The sequence below is a fragment of the Rhodnius prolixus genome, unplaced genomic scaffold, assembly GCF_049639745.1.
Source record: "Rhodnius prolixus isolate KJV_2025 unplaced genomic scaffold, Rpr scaffold_11, whole genome shotgun sequence".
Classification (NCBI taxonomy): Eukaryota; Metazoa; Arthropoda; class Insecta; order Hemiptera; family Reduviidae; genus Rhodnius; species Rhodnius prolixus.
Genome location: NW_027411625.1, coordinates 8576945 through 8597077, shown reverse-complemented (window position 1 = coordinate 8597077; position 20133 = coordinate 8576945). Strand labels below are relative to the sequence as shown.

The window sequence follows — 20133 nt, the reverse complement described above, 5'->3', positions numbered from 1 at the left end:
ATTGAAAAGCAGGACAATGCGATAAGGATATAGATTGAAATAGATATTTGCGGTATACTTATTTGGTTATACCCTCTCATTCTTAACTTAACAAATTAAATCTGATCTTACTTAGAAATTCAGAAAAAAAAAGATTCGTCAATAATTATCCAAAGATTAAAGATGGCCCTTAATAAAAGTTGTAAGTTCAAATCAATTTTCTCAAATGTAGTTTCGTAGTTCAAGGATATCATAAACAATGAACATAATTCACTGGTGGTTTTATTTTGCTAGCTTGATTATTTCTTAACCTACAGTATAATGATTTAAAAATATTTATAATACAGAAAGTGTGTATGAAGACATCGTGATAGCTTAGATTACCCCTTTTGCATTAAGTAATAATGATAATAATCTTTAAAACTAAAATAAATATTATTTACACTTTTATACAAATATTAAACTCTTTTTAACCAAGAAAAAATTCAAAAGTCTTCGACCGTCAGAGGAGTTGCTTAAACCATAAAAGTAGGACTTCTTAATAAAAAAATTAGAATAGCAAATTAATAATAATTATTATTAATCATTTTATTCCAAAGACTCAAATTTCTTTGCGAAAGAAATGATAAGGTTTTTTTTCTCGTCAGCAAAGGGTGGAAACGGTAGATTTGGTGCACCACCCGAAGATGATAGACCTTTGACTTCATGCAGGATTGATTGGGTGACTGGGGTAAAGGTTTGGGTGGATCACTAGCTAACAAAGTTCGATCGATGGCTTGTCTACCACTGTCCCTGACTACTCCTTCCTCATCATCCGAGTCAGAATTAGAATCCGTATCAATAACACCACCTGTTTTTTTGTTTTTGGCGCATCAACTGCCTTTGTCATTAACACCAACACTACCTGTTGGCGGCTTGGTCCCGCCATTCTGTCTGCTTTCACCACCCTCTTGCCACGTATACCTAACTGGGCAGCAAGCGTGATTTTCCGGTCTCCTAGAAGGCATGTGAATTCCTTTGTTGATTTTGTTCTTACGGTTGTTGCTAATGTGACTTTGGGTGGATGGTTTTGACCTTCTTTTAGAGGTAATGGAAGTGGAGTGATGAAGGATGTGGATCTGGTACGATTAGTCGCTGTTGTAAAATCGGTCTGGATGGAGGTCCCGGCTGAGGTATATCCTTAGAATCAGATTCATTCATTTGGTTTGTGCAGAAAAATTGAACTTCTACTTTTAAAGCCTTCTGTCACATTTTCATCAAACTATTTCATGTGATTCCATCTCAGAAGATGGATGAAAATCTGAAATCGGTGAGAATGATGGAAAATATTAATGTTATTGATGAAATCTTTGAATTGTCTTGCGTTGAGGATCCAACCATGTTCTCAATACTTAGGACAGAAGTATATTTATAGCTAATGTGAATTAATGGCTGTCTTTAATGTTTAAATAGCAAATTGTTATTTATTGATGATTAGTGAAAATTTAAGTTAGCCTTAGAGATCCTGAGTAGTAATCCCAAATTAGTCAACCAATTCAGTTGGCAGCGAATGTCGCTGAAAATATGTAAAGAAATTATTACCGCGATACACGCTGTGTAAAAGTAAGAATCCAAGGCATGGTTGCAGCGAAGAATGTTACGCTGCACATCATGAATCCTCAGCCAGCTCGCCATGACCTTGCCATTGAGCACCGATCCTTTAACTAATTATAATATTTCAATATAGTTTCAAGTTTAATACTAAGAATACAAAAGGGACGTTTGGGCGTAAACCATTATTGCACAAACTAGTCAATTACCGGCGTTCTCCATGAATGCAAGCGTGAACTGTTAAAATTTAATGTGCTAAATTTGGACACGCTACGTTCCAAATTGAAAATTTATTCCTTATCTTCAGCGTAATGCATGGAAATGATGCCTCTTTTAATATCGCATTTAGGATAATGATCTTTGTAAGCGCTTCAATGGTTTTACTGAAGAAAACCGGTTGCTTGTGGAATCTTTCTCGCAAAATAAACAACTTACAGGCTTTGATGACATTTTGCTTTAACCAAGTAGACCTTTATTTGATGTGATTTATATAAGTTTACAACGCAGGCACTATGTAGTTTTTTAGGTCTTGAAGAGAACGAGGTTTTAAAATGTGTGCCAGTCATTAAATCATGTCCACTATAAGCCATTTGAGGACTACTGAAAATTTAAAAATCAGTAAGCAAAAAATGTATAAAGTTTACAATTTTAAATAGCTTGCCAAGGGTTAAAATTCAGCAAACGCGGCTGTCTGTTGCCCCTTTTTATTAGGTCTTACCTGATGAGGATCTGTCTTCTGAAGAGGCAATCATTGGTCCTTGAAGAATACCCCACTAGGGCTTTGTGAGAATTTCTCTGGACATAATGCAACATCGGCCAGCATTAGTAGCTTACTGTTGTCAGGGCCATCTGCAAATATCAAAATTAAGATTTATAATTGGTAGACAAGTAAAATAGGTAAGTTAAGAAGGATTTACGACCCATTTTAGAGAAGAGTAGTTTGTTAGGGCCAACATTTAGGTAAGTACTGAGGGCATTTTAAACAATATCTCATTCTAGATCTTAAAAGAGTGGGTGTTGGTGTTGTGGCCACGATCGTGGATTTGTAAGAGGGAGATCCCCAGTTCGTTCCAGTACTTTTTATTTGTTAGAAAATAAATTTAGTAGTAAAATAAGTGCTTCCGTACCAGACCTCGACATCTAATCAATAGTTGAACGTGTTTCCCGCCTGAAAAAACATGCGATTACTTTCCAATTACTTTTTTTACTGGACTTTTATTAAAAGTAACTTTAGGTGAATATATGATCTTTTTAGCCCAATGCAAAACATGGAGTCTACTGAACCATAACAGCGTATTTCTTGCAATACTTATAACTAGCTGGCCAATTCACATTTTAAAATAAACTCTTAACTATAGGTATTATAGCCAGTCTGTTTTTTAACCTACCATTAATAGAACTACAGTGATTAATACTCAATCAGAGAATCGATGCTCACTCACTTACATCTTCTCTGAAACAAATTTAGACCAGCGCAGATTTACAGTTCCCTTGCAGATGCTGACCAGAAAGCTCCAGTCAAGAATGGTTAAGACTGAATTTTTAGAGATTTTAGTTAGACGGGCAATTAGATCAGGGGGAGGATAGAGTATTAAACCAAATTCACATTCTGAATATTCCTTAATACATAGTCTAGTCGGCTAAGTTAGGTAAAGATTTAGTTAGGTGATTTCACACCATTCTGCATCACAGTATTGTCATGCACGGAACCTACCAGCAATGCGATTACTAGTTAAATACTTACCTCCGGCCATTTTTTTTGCATGGTCATCCATAAATTTTGCAGCTTCTGAGAGAATCAACAATTTGTTACCAGCTTCACCAGCTGTAAATCCAGAGCTTCCTCCAAATATAAGAGTAATAGGAACAGTAGAACTGGCTGAATCTCCATAATGAGTTGTACAACCACTCTTTTTATCAGTTGATCGGTCAAAACTTGTCCAACCAGAATGCTCAGACGTCGAAGGTTTTGATGTTGTAGAGCCACTATCAGAGCTAGAATCATAAGGAGTTGTAGGATTATTTTTACGCAAGATATAACGATTCTTAATAGGTCCATGCGATGGTTTGATAAATGCGGAAGCGTGAGATTCACTATGGTAGTCAGCGCTAATCAAGGATTCCTTCAAAACCCTAGCAGTATAAGGTTTGTTCCAATCAAATGTGTCTCTGCTACGTTTGATCCAGTCGGATTGTTTAACGCGCGGTGTTAATGTACAAGTTATGGACCTTATGGACGGCCTGTTGCGCAAGAACAATGGCTGACTGGGAGACGAGCTCGGTGGCAGCTGGAGACTGCAACTGGAACGTGGTGAAGAGATGGATGAAATTGTTGATGAAGCCGAAGAGATATTTGTGGTGGACCTGTTGCTCGAGGAGAGTAAATGACTGGAAGACGAGCTCGTTGGCGGCAGAAGACTGGGAACAGAACGTGCTGAAAAGTTGGATGAGAATGCTGATGAAGCCGAAGATATACTTGTGATGGACCTGTTGTGTGAGGACAGAGAATGACTGGAAGACGAGCTCGATGGCAGCAGAAGCCTGAGACCAGATCGTGCTGAAAAGTTGGATGAGAATGCTGATGAAGCCGAAGAGATACTTATGGTGGATCTCTTGCGCGAGGACAACAAATGACTGGATGATGGCAGCAGAAGACTGGTACCAGAACTTGCTGTAGAGTTTGATGACAATGGTGATGAAACCGAAGAGGTACATGTGGTGGAACTGATGCGCAAGGACGTTGAGTTACTGGAAGACGAGCTCGATGGCAGCAGAAGACTGGAACCTGAACGTGCTGAAGAGTTGAATGAGAATGGTGATGAAGCTGAAGAGATACTTGGGATAGACCTGTTGCCCGAGGACAGACTTAAAGATGGACTTTGCGTTGTAGACAGGTTGAAGCAGGATCTGTCATTCGACAAGTGAGGCGATGGAGTTGATGAAACACTGGATGATGAGAAACTGGATGGTGAGGCTACCAGAATACAATAAATAATAACACATTATTTAACAGAGGTACAAAAATAAGTTGTTCATGTAAAACATAGAAACGAAAATTAACATTATATCTAGGCGTGAATATTCTTGACTTTAACTTACTGCAGAGATCTCTTGGGAGATACTCTACCGTTTTACAGGCCGAGATCTATTAAAACTTGTGCTGAGGGAAATCTGCGAATGCAGAACTACCTCTTGGCTTGGACTCTCAAGATAACCACAATAAGAAGACATGAGAAGACAGGGTATCCAACTGTGAAGTTCTTGCAAGAGCAAATACCCAACGGGAACTGTTAACCACCTTCAAAAGCAGGGAGGCCGAATGTCTTGGTCATATCTTGAGGGTTGAAAAGTATGGTCATCTCCAGCTGATTATGAAGGGACGAATTGTGTGACGTTGCAGTGTGAGGAGGAAGTAGTATTCCTGGCTGAGGAACGACACGAACTGGACAGGCATACGGAGTGCGGGAGAGCTCTTTCACGGCGGAGAATAGAGAGGCGTTCGCGAAAGTGATGGGCAACGCTCGGAGAACCGGATATGCCATACGAAGAAGAAGAATTTAATAAAATTGTACTAAAAAATGGCCGAGCGCTAACAAATTTATTTCTAGAAAGTTAAGGTTTGATCGAACACTACCTGTCAGATTAATCAGAAAATTGAAGAACTTCCGTTCTAGTGAATACTAGTGTATTGCTCTAGAGAACATGGTAGTTACTCTAGAGAAGCGGTGGCCAACTCGCGGTCCGCGGGCCACATGTGTCCCACCATGAATTATTTTATGGCCCGCGAGAGTCCTCCTAATATTACAAAATTTATTTACTGTCCCTAAATGGAACTGACAGACTTACAATGTAATATTGAACTAAAACACAGAATCAAAAATAGATTTTTTTAACACTTATGTTACAAAAGAAAAATTCTAATTTGAGAAATCTGGTGCAAAAAGTTGGGTACCCTTTTGGATCTAGTTTCACCAGCGATTGGTTTTTTCATAAAAAAAAATTGCCAAACATAAATCCCGCTTGAACTTAACGGATGAAAACCTCAATTACGTTGAGCAAATACGCGCATTGAGATCGACTTGCAAGAGATAAGTGAAAGAGCTGATAAACAAATAATTCACTATTTAAATAAATTAAATATTATTCGACCATCTCATAATTGTCAATATTATATTATCTATGTTTATATGAGTGAATAATAATAAAAATAATAATTAATTCTGTTTTGAATTTTCGCTACCAAACGTTTTTGTCTAATCTAATAGATATACATATAAGTTTATAAGCGGCCGTCAAGCTTATAATGAATTTCCAAATTGGTTCACAAGATTATTAGGGTTAGCCACCACTGCTGTATAGAGAGAGGGGTGCACATCCTCCTAAGACACTCCCCATCATTTAATTTTGGGACAGTTTTGAAATATCGGTTAACGATGAACTACATCTTATATACACACATCTTATATATAACACTTACCCCCATTCGGCTACAATTTTATTCTGTTGTGGTAAACTTTTTTGCGCAAGAAAATTTTAAACTACACCAATATTTGACACCAAAGCCAACGAAAAGATAAAAGCGAGAGTTCTAACAGCTAGCAAGAAGCAAGTCTACAACACTCAATCACACTTTTATAAGAAGTAAAAATGATTTTTTTTATTGAAATCAAAATACGGGCTTTTTAATAAGTCTATAGTGAGGTTTTGGGCGGCTAGAGTTACTGTCTCATTAAAGAGCTGTAAGCAACTCCGAGGTAAAGAAGATCTAAGAGCAGCTGATGGATGCGAACCCGGGTATTACCCTAACCACTGAGCTAATTCCTTCTCTCTTTTTAAAATTATTTTAATCCTACTATTAATAAGAGAATAATAAAAATTAATAAGAATTTAATATTTTGCCTAATTGATTCAGTTTGAAGAATATATTTGACTGGCTTTGAGATTGACTTTAATGGAAAATTTATTCTCAATAGTGTGCCATTCTCAAGGCCAGAGAGACCAGGGGTTGTCGCTGTTTGGTTGCAAAGTCTATGTTCATTAGCTCATATCTTGAATAAAGGATATTTTATTAGTTTGCCAGCGAGATGTTGTTTATAGCAAGTACTTAGTATAAACATAATGTAGCTGATAACTCCAACTGTACAAACAATATCAAACGCCGCGTATTTGATAATATTGCGTGAGATCAAGTTTCAAAAATAAACTACTGATTATCCAAGAGCAATAATTTCAGTCACAGTCAACTATTTTTAATATTAATAACATTGTCAACAGCAAAGTGACGGTCTTGCTTTTTTTCAACCCCCATTAAAATAATTGTTCTATGGAAAATTAGTTACGAACTGAAGTGGTAGACTTATATTCGCATACTTCGTACACCAAGATCAAAGATACCTTTATTTATTTATTAATTATTATAGTTATAGCCACAGTTATAAAGTGCGACCTGGACCTCATTAGAGGGTGCCAGTCTTCCTTATCTTCGGCTTTTTGACGCCTGCCTTTCGCATATCACATTCTGCACTATCTAAACATCTTATTCTGGGTCGACCTTACGTCAGTACCTCTCAGGTGTCCATTTAAAACTTTGCTTGGTACCCGGGCGCCCGCTCAACATGGCCGAACCTTTAGTACAAGGAACTATGTTGGGTTCTTCGTATAGTCTGTTCAGATCTTCGGTTCACCGATAATATATACCGGGTCATAATCTTCAGCAACACTTTTCTCTCTCATATTCTGAGCAGATTTTCGCTTTCTTACGTCATTGTCTAGGCCTTGTTATTGTTATTAAATAATAATTTTCGCCGAGCGTGACAAATTTTTAATCCTCAAAGATTTTTTTAACATCAGATTCAGATGTTTAATATAAACATCTGTTTCTTACAGTTATTCTTTCTTTTAATTCAGTGTGAAGTTACTATTTGCTGTCAGTCAAGGTATTTGACTATGTAAAAATTAAAAATTAAAATTGTTCAGCAACGATAAAAAAAAGTTTTAATTGTTTTGCTTGCACTATTCACGCAAAACAGTGCGACCATAAGTTAAATAAACATCATATTATTAAACCTTTTCCCCTAACAGGATGCTACATTTTTAGTTTCTGCTTGCTTTTGATGAAGTTATTGAAAGTAAAAGAATAACTGTTCTCTGGCGAGATAGGTCTTTAATTATTTTTCAGTACTTTAATCTTGTTTTGCAAAAATCAAATCGGAATAGATTTTTCTGAACATTTACCCAAAAAAACAAATCTTTATGGGTATTCAAAGCTACTTGAAAGAACTACCATCGCAATTACTTGAAAAGATGATTTCTACCGAACTCTTTTCTATATCTATTATAGACACCAATCTTCTTTTTTCGGAAAAATAATATGAGATTTAAGTATCTTCTAAAGGAAGACGATGTTTCTGCAAGCAGTCTAAAGCCCGAATTAGATCGCTCGCTCACGATGAACTTCATATTAATTATTATATTGTTTTAAGTTCAATAAGAGAAAAGTTTAAAAAGTTGTTGAAACTTATGTATAAGTTTATACATATATTAGGCGCAGCGATTGCAATGATCATTTTTGCTAAAGCTTTGTTTATTTTATTACACCTTTATAAAAGTTTTTTTTTGTACATGAATTTTTGTTTGTATTTTGTAAATTTGTAAATAAAAACACTATCTATCTATCAAAGTTTTTTGCGTTCCCGTCAAAATAATAATTGAAGTTAAGATTTATTAACCTATTCTGTTAGTAAACTCATTTTTCATTAATCATGCATCTAAGTGATAACTGTGGATCATTTTTTTGTCTTTCTGCTGTATTTTTACTTCCTATTAATACTGGTATTTATTATTTCAGAATTTTTACATTAATCTGTAACTTTCTTGACTCCTACCTAAGAATTAATTCTCTGTGAGCTAAATTACATTATTTATTGATTATTTATAGTATTATATTAATAAGATTCACATTCGCGTTCAAAATCTGAGGCTAGCGAATTTTGAACAATTTGATTCTACTTTTCTCGTAAAAAAGTTAGATTTCTTTAAAACTGTGTAAATGTTTTTTCTAATTTTTATTCACACTAAATGTAAAGACATTTAGTGCCTATTACATTAATTTAAAAAATTTCGCCCAAAAAATTCATTCTAGTAGATTTTTGTAAGGCAATTGGCATAAAAATTAATATTTTTATATATACTCACTACTTGCAGAAAATGTGTAAGTCAAAATGTTAACCATTAGCAGTCATGTGTGTTACACAAGGTGATAGTTAGAAATGGTATGATAAACTAGAGTAGAATGCAGCTTACCTTTTTTCATGCCTGGTGAACTAGACTGGAGCTAGCTCCAAGTGTCGGTTGCACAGCGATTCTCAAGTGACTTCTTGCAAATATCCCCTCCATTCCTTTGTGCACTGAATCCTAAAGCGAGCCACCGACCGATTTATGCCTTCCTTATTGCTACGGTAGTCCCATTTGTAAATGCTGCTTCGAGAATACATTGCGGTCAATCAGATCATTCTCAGATTAACTTTCTTCCTCTTAACTCCTTTGCAAGCACTCCCAGTTAAATTTCATTCAGATCGATTTCAAATAGCAATTCTACAGCGAGATATTTCACCATTAGGAATTAATCTTGTTCTTTTTCTAATTTTACGGTCTGAATTAATAGTTGGAACATTCCAATATGCTCTCCTCAACTGAGTGCCATGTATGATGAGAAACTGGCGGGAATAAGAAGTCTGACGATGTCGGCTGCAAAACGGCTCGAGCAAACCTTTCCAATGTCCTGGGAACCCTCCGGTGGTGTGGTTATATATATAGTAACAAAATAAATTTGCAAGTCCTTACATTATTTAAAGGCGTATAACTCAAATTCCACTTGGCCAAATATAGGCGAATGAGTCCATCAGGGTCTCGAATTAAAGTTAACAACAGACTTGCTTTTAACCAGGAAACTAGGGGTTCTAATTGCTATAGTGGAATTGCTGACCAGAGTCCAGAAGATCACATGGGCCTGCTGAGCGTGGTTGATAAATATCATTGCTGGTTTAACTCTACTTAGAAATATTAGCTAAACGTTCTCTGCCACTACGAGATTCCTGCACCTGGGCATTGACTATCCCACGTCGATGAGCAGAACTGAGGCCCCTTCAGGTAGCTATAGTTTGTTTGTAAACATGAGGCTTGCCTATGTGCGCTGATTAATTTAATTTCGGATGTTGCAATAAACCCTCATGAGACGCAGTCATACGATGCCGTTTGACCCACTACTCCAGACCCGTTTTTTCTTTTCTTTCATGCACTTCTGCAAAATACAACTTCGTAAACACAATTTTACAAAAAAAAATTGAAGACTACTATTATGTATCTACTAAGCTATAAAATTTCCAGCGCTTGCCTAATTAATGTGAACAAGGCTTCAATAAAACCCAAGCGTTGCAAAAATATTTTTTTTATTTTAATAACCGCTAAGTACAAGATACATTTTTATTTTCTTTACTTATAATGTAATAACATATATTTCTCTGTAGACAAACATAAACAAAATAATCTATATTTTATAAATTCCGTAAACAATTTCTTACGCGAGGAATATTAAATTCCATTTAAACTTACAAATAGTGACATTATGAATTCAGCCTTTGGCACAGCCTCAACAAAAGCTCTCAGTCCAAATGTATTTATATTTAACCTCATTTTTACTAATTTAATGCATTCCTCTTCTTTTGATTTGATAATCTTCTAACTCATGCATTCGCCCAATTTTGATTTTTAAGAAAATCTACTTTATGCTGCGATCAAATGTTTGCGGATTAGGAGTATCAATACTGATTTGGGACACAAGGTCATTAGAATGTGCAAAACTTATGCTCTGGAAATTATAAATGCGAAACTGGTAACCTTAATGACAAGCAAACTGTATAAATATTGAAACAACACTCAAATACCCAAGGCATAGGTCTGATAAAAACAAGAACAAAATAATACGATACATACTTGAGGAAAAATTATGAATTCACAACCTTTCATTATTTCTGCAAAATATTCAGGAATGTACAAACCCGTAAAACGTTAAACGAAGCTCTCAACTGCTTACATAATAGAGGAACACATACAAATAAACAATATGAAGCTTAAAAACCCGTAAAAGCTTACGGAAAAAACTTTTAAAATTAGCAAGACTCGAAAAAAGAAATTTATACATGTACAAAAAGTCCTGACTCATTTTTCTTTGGTCTAAAGGGGTGCCACTATGTATAAATATGGAATCGCAGCAACTGAAATAAATTTTTGCTCTAATTTTTAAATCATCATCAGGACGTAAATCAAGACAAATTAATTTGAGGGCACCATTGCTATTCACGAAAGCTACAGCTGAACCTTATACAAAAATATTTTAACACGTTCTCTTCTCTATTTTAGTAATTCCGTAACTTAGAATACATTCTACTGAATAGAACGGACCATCCATCGAAATTTGAAGAAAAGGAAGTAACGTTTACACTGTTTGATTTCGTTGTATTCATTAGTTTGCGTAAAAAAGCAGCCAATTAAGATCGGGCACATTTTCAACTTTTATCATTTCAAATTTGTGATGCTTATTTTCGGGACAATAGACAAGGTCAAATTCGAAATCGCAACATGAAAAACAAAATAGCACTTAAATTCGGCATTAGAACTAAAGAAGAAACACTGTGCTAGTACCTCAACCAATATACAAAACTCGATGAATTAATAAAAAATATAGTACATGCAAGAATAATATACAATGAAAGATGAATATAATGAAAATATAAATCATAGCGGTTAAGAGTTTTATCTATCACGTTTGTGAATTTTGTCGAGCAGAGCGAAGAATAAATCATGCGGAAGACCTTGGCTGAGCTGCTGGATTTGGGTGAAAATAAGGTTGTAGGTTTCCTCTTCAAAGGCCGCGTATAGTGCAGGCAGCCCTAACTTCTCGTACAGCTTCTTGACAGCGGCTATTTTCTCCGGATCTTGTGAGCCGTAACACTCCTGCAACATGACTATCGTCAACTTTCTACTTGACAACTGGAATGAATTTATTACTACATCTCAATTACCCTGGAATCACTAATCTGAACGATTGTAGATTTGCAACTTACACCTCAGAGAACTTGAGACACATGCCGTTACTGACAGCATTCGCAGTAACTTTGTGAAGTGAAAAAGTGCATTTTTTTTTTTAAACTAATTTTTAGAAAGCTTCCATTCCAAACAGTTTAGGGGCAAGCTAAATGTTGTAGATCCCCTGAGCAATAAGTAGGTGGTACATCTACATTGCATTATTGCTGCATTTTACTATCTGTTTGACCTGCAATTCCATGTGCAACTTGCTAAAATAATTATATATTTTTTTGGTAAAATGTTTCAAAACAATAGTCGAGGCCTCCATTTGAAAAGTAAGATGATTTAGTCCTGCATATTGATTTAAATAAAATCATTGGAGCCATTTTAGAATCACATTTTCAGTTGATGGAATAGATTTTGGATGAAGCTAAATGTAAGCGGCAAAACGGAAACTCTCAATTTATATAATTTCTATTTTGGAGGCACTCACATAGTTCCTTCTGCAAAACTGAGTATGAATTTCAAGCGGGCTGCTACCGATCAGATGTCTCAAAGGAGGGGGAAAAGAAACATACATTACTTAATTTTCTCATTTTAAAATATTGCTGTAATTTTTAAAGAAATAAAATCTATTCTATTTAAAATTGAATAAATTCTAAGCTAAGGCCTTTATGTCTAAGACTTTAGACATATAACACCACTTAGCTTGCGGACTACAAGTCTACCGCTTGTGTACCCTGGCGCCTAACCAATAATAGAGTATTTCCTAATTAGAAACCAACTCTGTGGGATTCCCTATTCAAAATCTTCAGAATATTTACTAACTAATGATGACTTACTTCAAATAACACTCGTTGTTTAGAGTTGGCTTTATGCATTGCAACTACTGCGAGCCAAGTGCACTTGGCGTCTTGAATATCGCTTCCGATCTTGCCAGTGTCGTCACTCTCGCCGAATACGTCCAAAAAATCATCCTGGAATTTAACAGTAAAAACCTGTATATATTAAATGAACACACAAGCGAATGCAAAATAAAATGCAAAATTACCTGCACTTGAAAGTAACGTCCAAGTTCCAAGAGAACAGATCTGGCCTGTCTATGCAGTTCAGGGTCGTGTATATCAGCCTGAAAATTCACAATTTTAGTGCTGATTGCATAAGTTATAATAAAAAGAGAATAGATTAGCTCAGTGGTGCACTGGATTCTGGGCGCCGAGGATCCGAGCTCGAATTTATTTATACAATTTTTGAATAAACATGCTGCTTCCAGATTTTCTCTTTCAAGAGGTCTTCTCAGCCAGCAGTCAAATGATGTATAGAATTGTCTGTAAGAAGAGAACACCGTCCGCATGTCGACATTGCAATGAGACCTTAAATATTGTCGCGGTTAAATTAAAACAATCTTACGACTATCTGTTCCTGCAAATCTCCAAGTTCTAGCTTCGAATTTTTAATAAATTCAAAGTTACATAAATCTTCTGTAATAAAACATAACACAAGAGAGAAGTTAGACGTTTCAACTCCTTCAAAATCACACTTCCTGAATGGCACTTTTAAAACGTTTAAATAAAAATAATAGGCGTACCCCTACTTGAATTTAATGTTTATACCATTTTTGAAGAACATAATGATTTTCATAAAATTCAGAATGACTAAAAATGCAGGAAAGTTGTATAAGGTTTAACTATAAATTTAATACTATGGACGAGACAGACCCAACATATTAAAATGATACACTTGCCCGAGCTGACAATGCCCGTCAAGTTTATGTTGCAGTACCCGCTTATCATTAGAAAAGCAACAATGGCGAAAACTCAACCAGTGCTGTCTATTCAGATCGTGATAGAAGTGGCCTCCAAGTCAAAATAGACCCAGTAAGTGAAGTAAGTAAAGCAAAGAAATTACCTGGTACATGGCCACGGCTACTGGCAAATGGAACGAATAGTAGGATGTCTTCAATCGAATTATGTTGTTATATCGGTCCATAGTATATCTGCATTTTTACAATGTATTACTAATAATAACTATTAAAATTTTAACATTAACTTCATGAAAAATAACTGACCTGGAACCAAAACTTTTCAACAAGGCTGTATTACAATCAAGTGACTGGCCACAAACAGTTCTAAAGGTTGCCTGAAACATTTATTTTAGATTTAAAAAAATAAAAAGCTGTGAAATCCCCAAATAAGCATTATTAATGTCTTTAGCCTTGTATGTAATCCATTTTTGGAAGTAGAGCGTCCTTTGCCAAACTACATAAGTGTTAGTCAACTCTTGGCTAGATTTATTCTCTACAATTGTATCAGGTTACAACACCGACTTCGAAGAGAATAGATTTGGCCTGTATGTACAGTTCAGGTTCTGAATTTCAGACAAGTAAAGTATACCGACTGGTATTATATTTTTTCGTAATCAAAGAACGTCAAAATAAGTAAGTTCAATTATGAAAGTTTTCCACGATTGCAACACTTGCTAATACGACGAGTAAGAAAAACTACAGTACGTTAAAGTGCCCTTCTGTAAATAGTAAAAAAAAAGGTCCTTGGATGGCAGCAACTCATACTTACATCGTGGAACAGTTCGATGAGTTGAGTATAACATTGTTTATGGGAAAAATATTTCTTTAAAAGATTATAGATGCCACATTCAACCAGCAAAGCGTCGGATATTGCACGAAGTCCTACTTCTGGCAGTTTATACCAACATGGCCTGCCACGCCTTATTTCCGAATTGTCCTCGATGTCATCACACATGATCACGAATGCCTGCAACTGATTTGGGTAGGGAAACGTTTTATTAGAACAAAATTTAACCTGTTTCCTAAAAAATATTAAGTATCTTTCTGGAACTAACCATTTCAATGCACCAACCAAGGATCTGTGAAAGTCGGATATTTTCTTCGGTCAGGTCTTCAGGCTTAGCGAGCAGTCGATAGCTGAAAACGGCCGTCAAGCCGCGAATCTTCTTACCGCCAGACACGTTGTACTGAAGAACCTTACAGAAGAAATTTTTGAGTAAGTTATCTATGATTTATGTGGTTAACTAGTTTGTCAGAATCAAGTTTTTATCTTATTGCATTAACTTGCAGTTGGCTAACAAAAGTATTGATTGTAAGGCTCGCTAATTCTCCTTCTCAGAAACACTTCCTGCTGAGGGTATTATTACCAGTATAATTTTGAAACCAGCCAGCTTATAGAGACGGAAGTTATCATTAATGTGTGCTACAGTAGTAGCGATGACATGGACGAAAAGCTTGCCTTAAAAAGTTGGCATTCAGTTAAGTAAGGGATATTGGGAATCTTTAAAGTAATTTTGGACCGATTCACAAAAATTTGATCAATTTGCAGTTTAAGGCTTTCGGGCAAATCCCGAAACTGTTTTGCTAGCGACAACGTATCAGAGCGAAATACAATTATTATTTTTATGATGTTTTTGTTTTTCAAGATATTCTTATCACTCATATACTAAACAGTAAAGAAACCATTTTATTCGCTCAAAACCTCAAAACACGCTTTAACAGAGAAAACTCCAATTCGTCACCAAACTATATCTAGTCTTGGGCTGATGTTCTCTTGCAACTCTGACACTGGCTCTGCTCTCTACTCAGGTCTGGCAAACTGATCTGTGGATCTGTGCTGGTCTAAATTTACTGTAGAGTAGTTCAAAGGATTCTCCGAGACGAACTCACTGTCAGCCATGATAATGCAATGAGCTGAGGGGTTCATCCCAACTGTTATTATTAGGACACTACCAACCATCCAAATAACCGTACTTTATGAAGTAAAAAGGGTGTTTTTATTTATTTATTCTGAATGCTGAACCGTACTTCATACCATTATAACATGTTTACCAAATATTCCTTGTTAGATTCCCTTTTTTACTCCTGGTTTGTGTGTATGAACATTTTGAGAAATTTAAAAAATGGCTGAATCGAATCTCGGTAATATTAGTAACTCATTTAAAATCAAAAGGCGATAACTCTCAAACCCCACTTCTAAAATTAATTATTAAAAAGGCAGCTTTAATTCTATAATGGCTTCAAAACTTTCAGAGAGGATGAATTGGGCCTGGAAAGTAAGCACGGCACTGGAAAGTAAACAGCATAGATTCAGCAATTCCACATTATACGCTCCATAAGACGTTTGCCGAATTGAAAGTCTAGAAAACCTTTCTTCAAAACTCGATGAATGTTCATTTCAATGAACGAATTATTTAACTTGCTCTGAAAAGTAGATTCACTTGACAATCCGAAAATCAAAATCAACTGATTAAAAGCTGAAGTACTGTATCTGCCAAAATACCCAAGCTTGAAGAGAATAAGTTTAGAAAAAAGTTATTCTGGGGTGTTTGGTGGAACTACGAGGTGTCATCTGCTTTAACTGGTTACAGGCCGTGAGGTAAGATGCGAACTCTACTCTACTCAGCTAGACAAATGGAGTCTCCGTGATGACAAAAAATTTCCCTCTTCGATTGAATCTAAAATTACTCCTTCGAAAATACTACAAAGCAGCAAAGTTTTCAGCAATGGAAGGTTTTAATTTTGAACTTATTCCTGATCAAATTCACAGCTCAGACTTGACAGGAAGAATGTTTCTGATTATTACCACCGCCACTAACACCAACACTCTCTTCTTGAGCTCTCAGAGGGGTCCATGTTGCAGGAAATGTTAATGTTTGCAATGGGAGTAATCATTTTTTGAATTGCTAAACTTGCTTACACCACTGTACAATAAAACATTCAACATTGTACTAAACTTTTGTAGAAGCCGGATTACTTGATATAGCCAAATTAAAAAAAGCCAGGGGCAAGGTACTATGCTAGAAGGCTTAAACGAAATCCTAGCAATTAATTGCTATGATAGAAGTAAAGCAACATTCATTTTAATAAAAATATGTTTTTACCTTAGAAAACAATAAGTTTATCTCCGGTGTGTGGGTCTCAGTTAAATCCCTGACTATGTCTGGAAATACAGCCATGAATTCTCTTTTATCGTCTTTGGTCAACACTTTATTAGTTATAGTACTCACATATCTAATGAGAAATTACAATTAAAAAAATTAATAACGTGCAAAAAAAAAAAACATTAAGTTATTTCAAGTATGATACCTGCAATGAAATTGTGATTTATATTTACTAAAAGGACTAATTAATAATCGTGCTTTGCTCCTATGAGACTGTTTGAAGAGCGTTGGAAGTGCTTTCAACCCCATACAAGTATTTTGAACCAGAGACATGGTCTATCAAACTAAAGCAGCCAAACTACAAACTACGAGCGCGTTCCTAAGTCCACAAACCACTGATTTTTATCTAAAAAACACTAACTCCTTAACAACCTCCAACCTTCAACCTTTATCAAAGAACAGATTGAATAATTTTGTTTTACAATCGTATAGTGATTTGTGAGCCTTTTCAACCTACAATCGATATACTTAGAAACGATTTATTTTCTTTTTACATTTTATTTGAGCCTCCCGGAAGTTTTATTTATTTTAAAAAAACAACTTGCTAGGACATTTTTTTTACAATTACTATTGTTAAATGCCTGAATTGTTAACTCATCAATTGATAGTTGGCTGGAAGGACGTTATGCCTTATATTTTATTCGAAAATGGTCCACTCTCACTTATTTCTTATGAAAGGATACTCTCGCTAAAAAAAAAAAAAAGAAAAAAAGAAATTATTACAAACTAAATTTCTCTGAAAGGTACTTCAGAATCCAAATTTGATAGAAAGGGATACCGAGCAATATCACTGTGGATTATGTGATACAAAAGGGTTTTTTAAAAATAATTTAAGCCAGGAGCTTTCAAAATTCCTGCTAGCGGTTCCTTTCAGCTACCCAAGTCTGCTTTCATATATTCTCTCTCTTCTGTTTAAAGTGAAATAAATTAGTTTTTAGGTAATTAATTCTGTCTAAATAATGTGCCGCTGAAGTAAAGACCATCTACAGATTTCATTCCTACATATGATAGATATTTACTATAAGTATATTTAGTAATGAAAATAATTTGCATAGGACTTAAGTCTGCGGCCATTAAACTATGGGTGCAGACTAGGTCTCAGGAGTGGTGGCTTGCCGCCACAGGGCAGAGAAGGCGAAGGAGTTCATAACGGGCTATTCGCCAAGGCTGACTGCAGAATTAATCCGTCAAGGCCATAGGGCTTATTAGGTCAATTGTAGGCCTATTAACCGGCCACTGCAGGCTCAGAAAACATATGCATCGCATGGGCCTGGCAGATGATAGCCTTTGTAGGTTGTCTCAGAAAGAGGAGGAAACAGCACTGCTCGTGTTGTGTCAGTGTGAGGGGCTTGTCTGGCTAAGGATGTTACTTCTCGGGGAGGAAAAACCAAGGCCTGTGAGTTTTACCCAAGAGTCGCTCTCCAGAATTAAGAGTCTGATTAAACGGATGGGCCTGGAGGGCGAGCTCTAGAGTAGGGGAGCCACAACAGTACCAAAGGGGTCGCAGTGGCGTAGGCCTTGAGAGCCGCCCTATTAGAATCTAATCTAATTAGCGTAGGAGAAACGCACTATTAAATATTTTAATGTTACCAGATAGTTGGTCTCTACGCCTATAAAAAAGTTAGAAAAAAGAATCTATAATAAAAATTTACTATTAATAGACGTATTTTAATGGTCAAAAAAGTTAGGGTATTAGCTTGTTTGGGTTCTCGATCTCGGCACATATTTTGCAATGGCAAGACGTAATTCATTCTCAAAACTGTTCTAGATTTATATTCAAACTTGACATCATTTTAGCTGAAAATTCAGTTCCACAACGATAACAAGTAGCAAAAGGAAAGTCAGGACACGAAGGCCTTCTTAACTCTGGTCATTCCTTCTCCCGGTTTGATAGGAAGCCTCACAATTCAAGCAATGAAGTTTTTTTGTTTTTTTTAAATAAAAAGCGTGTTAAAATTCCTTATGTATGCAAAGTGAGGTTACTTTTTACTACATCAAAATGAGAGAAAAAAATGTCTGGTGTGGGAACTCAAACAACTCAATAACCACAGATAGTCTGTTTTTAGTTACATTTAACAACCAATTATTATTATTTTTTTAAATTTAAGACGCGTCAACATCAGAGGTCATTATGATTGTTTCTGGTAAAATGTTTCAACTTAACTAACTTATCCTATTCCTCTTTTACCGAAAAAAAGTTCCATATTCTCGACAAGTCATTGCTAAAAATCTGCTCTTTTTTTAATTTAAATCTTGTAATAGGTTGTTGATCATTGGCCCATATTTCCTTAGCGTTTAGTAGAGAGAGGTTGTTCAAGTTCCACGCCATCTTTGCACTGCTTCGGTAATCTAAAGACGGCTGGAATTAATAGAAAATCATTGAAACCATTTTCAAGAAAACCTTGAAAAATGGTGAAATCACATCAGTAAAGTCGCACTTTCAGTTAAGTACCAGAACTGACGGCACTAAAGCGAGTTACATAGTTTAGTTTGAGCTTCCGACTTCTTGTTTTTGAGATATTCTGTTAACATACTTTGACTAGAATTAGCAGTAAAGATGATCGTGACGAATGCAACTTTTTCATTTCTGCCCTAGAATTTTCTTTCAGAAAGGAGTCCCTTAACTGTTGTTAAAGATCCAATACAATAACAGATTACTATTATAACGAACTGTATCGGAAATTGGTGAAGAATTTGGCAATTACTTTGGATCAAACTGAATTCAATTTTGAAGTTTGTGTTTAAAAACACGAAGTTTAAAGTAAAAGCTGATGTGAACTGTAAAGTTCTTTAGGGTATTTCACGAAGTACTTATTAAATGTTATTTTAATCACAAACTTTACTAGTTCTAAAAGAAGTGTAGAGTACAATGAGGTTAACCACTTGCTGCCTTAGTTTCTTCATTCATCCGCGCTCCCAGTCAATAATAGTATGACACAAGTCAACTGGTTTCCCAATTCATAATATCCAATGAAAAACACATTTAAATGAATTTTTAATGATGTCTTTGTAAAATTCACAGTTATTTACAATATATATTTCTGTTTCAAATAATAATAAAAAAAATCAACTTTTGGATAGTAAAAGTTTTTTGTTAACAAAAATAATAAAATGTCATGCACATTTAAAATAATCTTTTTTTACAAAACAAGTACTTTAACAATTTTTAAATTTGTTTGTTACAATAATATTTGACAAAAAAAAATAAAGAGAGAGATGGCTGTAATTTATTGAGATGATCACACTTTTTTAGTATGAAAAACAATATTTGTTAGCCTCATTCTAAGAAACAACAGTCTTAAAATGTCACGAAAATATAAAGAAGTTGGTAATTTTAGGATGGGCACAGAAAATACTCCTTCTCTTTTTAGTTGTTTTTAAGGAACACTTTTGGCAGCCATGTTTTAAGTAAATGAAATTTTCTGGCTAGGATTCACCTTATGACTCCAAAAAAATGACAAAAGACGAATCTGAATTTTCTTTCAATGAATATCTGTACAAAAATGAGTTTCA

The 20133-nt window shown here is 35.3% G+C and overlaps 2 protein-coding genes across 3 annotated transcripts; both read right to left on the bottom strand.

Moving 5' to 3' along the window:
• Window positions 1-264: 264 nt before the first annotated feature.
• LOC141459350 (uncharacterized) lies at window positions 265-8927 on the bottom strand. 2 transcript variants are annotated; one of them, XM_074138352.1, is made up of 5 exons: window positions 8872-8927; window positions 3799-4543; window positions 3314-3564; window positions 2288-2418; window positions 265-2169 (listed from the first exon to the last, which is right to left on the bottom strand). In XM_074138352.1, exons 1-4 carry the CDS (start codon window positions 8879-8881, stop codon window positions 2318-2320), a joined length of 1107 nt encoding a protein of 368 aa, XP_073994453.1. In that variant the 5' UTR covers window positions 8882-8927; the 3' UTR covers window positions 265-2169; window positions 2288-2317. The 2 variants fall into 2 exon arrangements, with proteins under 2 accessions (XP_073994453.1, XP_073994452.1); XM_074138351.1 differs by having other exon boundaries at window positions 3314-4543.
• A 2067-nt stretch (window positions 8928-10994) lies between these two features.
• On the bottom strand, window positions 10995-17025 carry Fpps (Farnesyl pyrophosphate synthase). The gene is made up of 9 exons (XM_074137663.1): window positions 16766-17025; window positions 16561-16690; window positions 14512-14652; window positions 14226-14429; window positions 13721-13791; window positions 13561-13648; window positions 12704-12781; window positions 12495-12629; window positions 10995-11580 (listed from the first exon to the last, which is right to left on the bottom strand). The coding sequence occupies exons 1-9, from the start codon at window positions 16891-16893 to the stop codon at window positions 11380-11382; spliced, it is 1176 nt and encodes a 391-aa protein (XP_073993764.1). The 5' UTR covers window positions 16894-17025; the 3' UTR covers window positions 10995-11379.
• Between the last annotated feature and the right edge of the window lie 3108 nt (window positions 17026-20133).

Coding starts and splice junctions, on each gene's coding strand:
- LOC141459350 (XM_074138351.1), bottom strand. Junction 2,419..3,313: donor TGCAAAAAAAATGGCCGGAG/GTAAGTATTTAA, acceptor TGATATTTGCAG/ATGGCCCTGACAACAGTAAG.
- Fpps (XM_074137663.1), bottom strand. CDS start 16,893: ATGTCTCTGGTTCAAAATACTTGTATGGGGTTGAAAGCACTTCCAACG. Junction 14,653..16,560: donor TAAACTTATTGTTTTCTAAG/GTAAAAACATAT, acceptor TTCTTCTGTAAG/GTTCTTCAGTACAACGTGTC. Junction 13,649..13,720: donor TTGAAAAGTTTTGGTTCCAG/GTCAGTTATTTT, acceptor GTAAAAATGCAG/ATATACTATGGACCGATATA.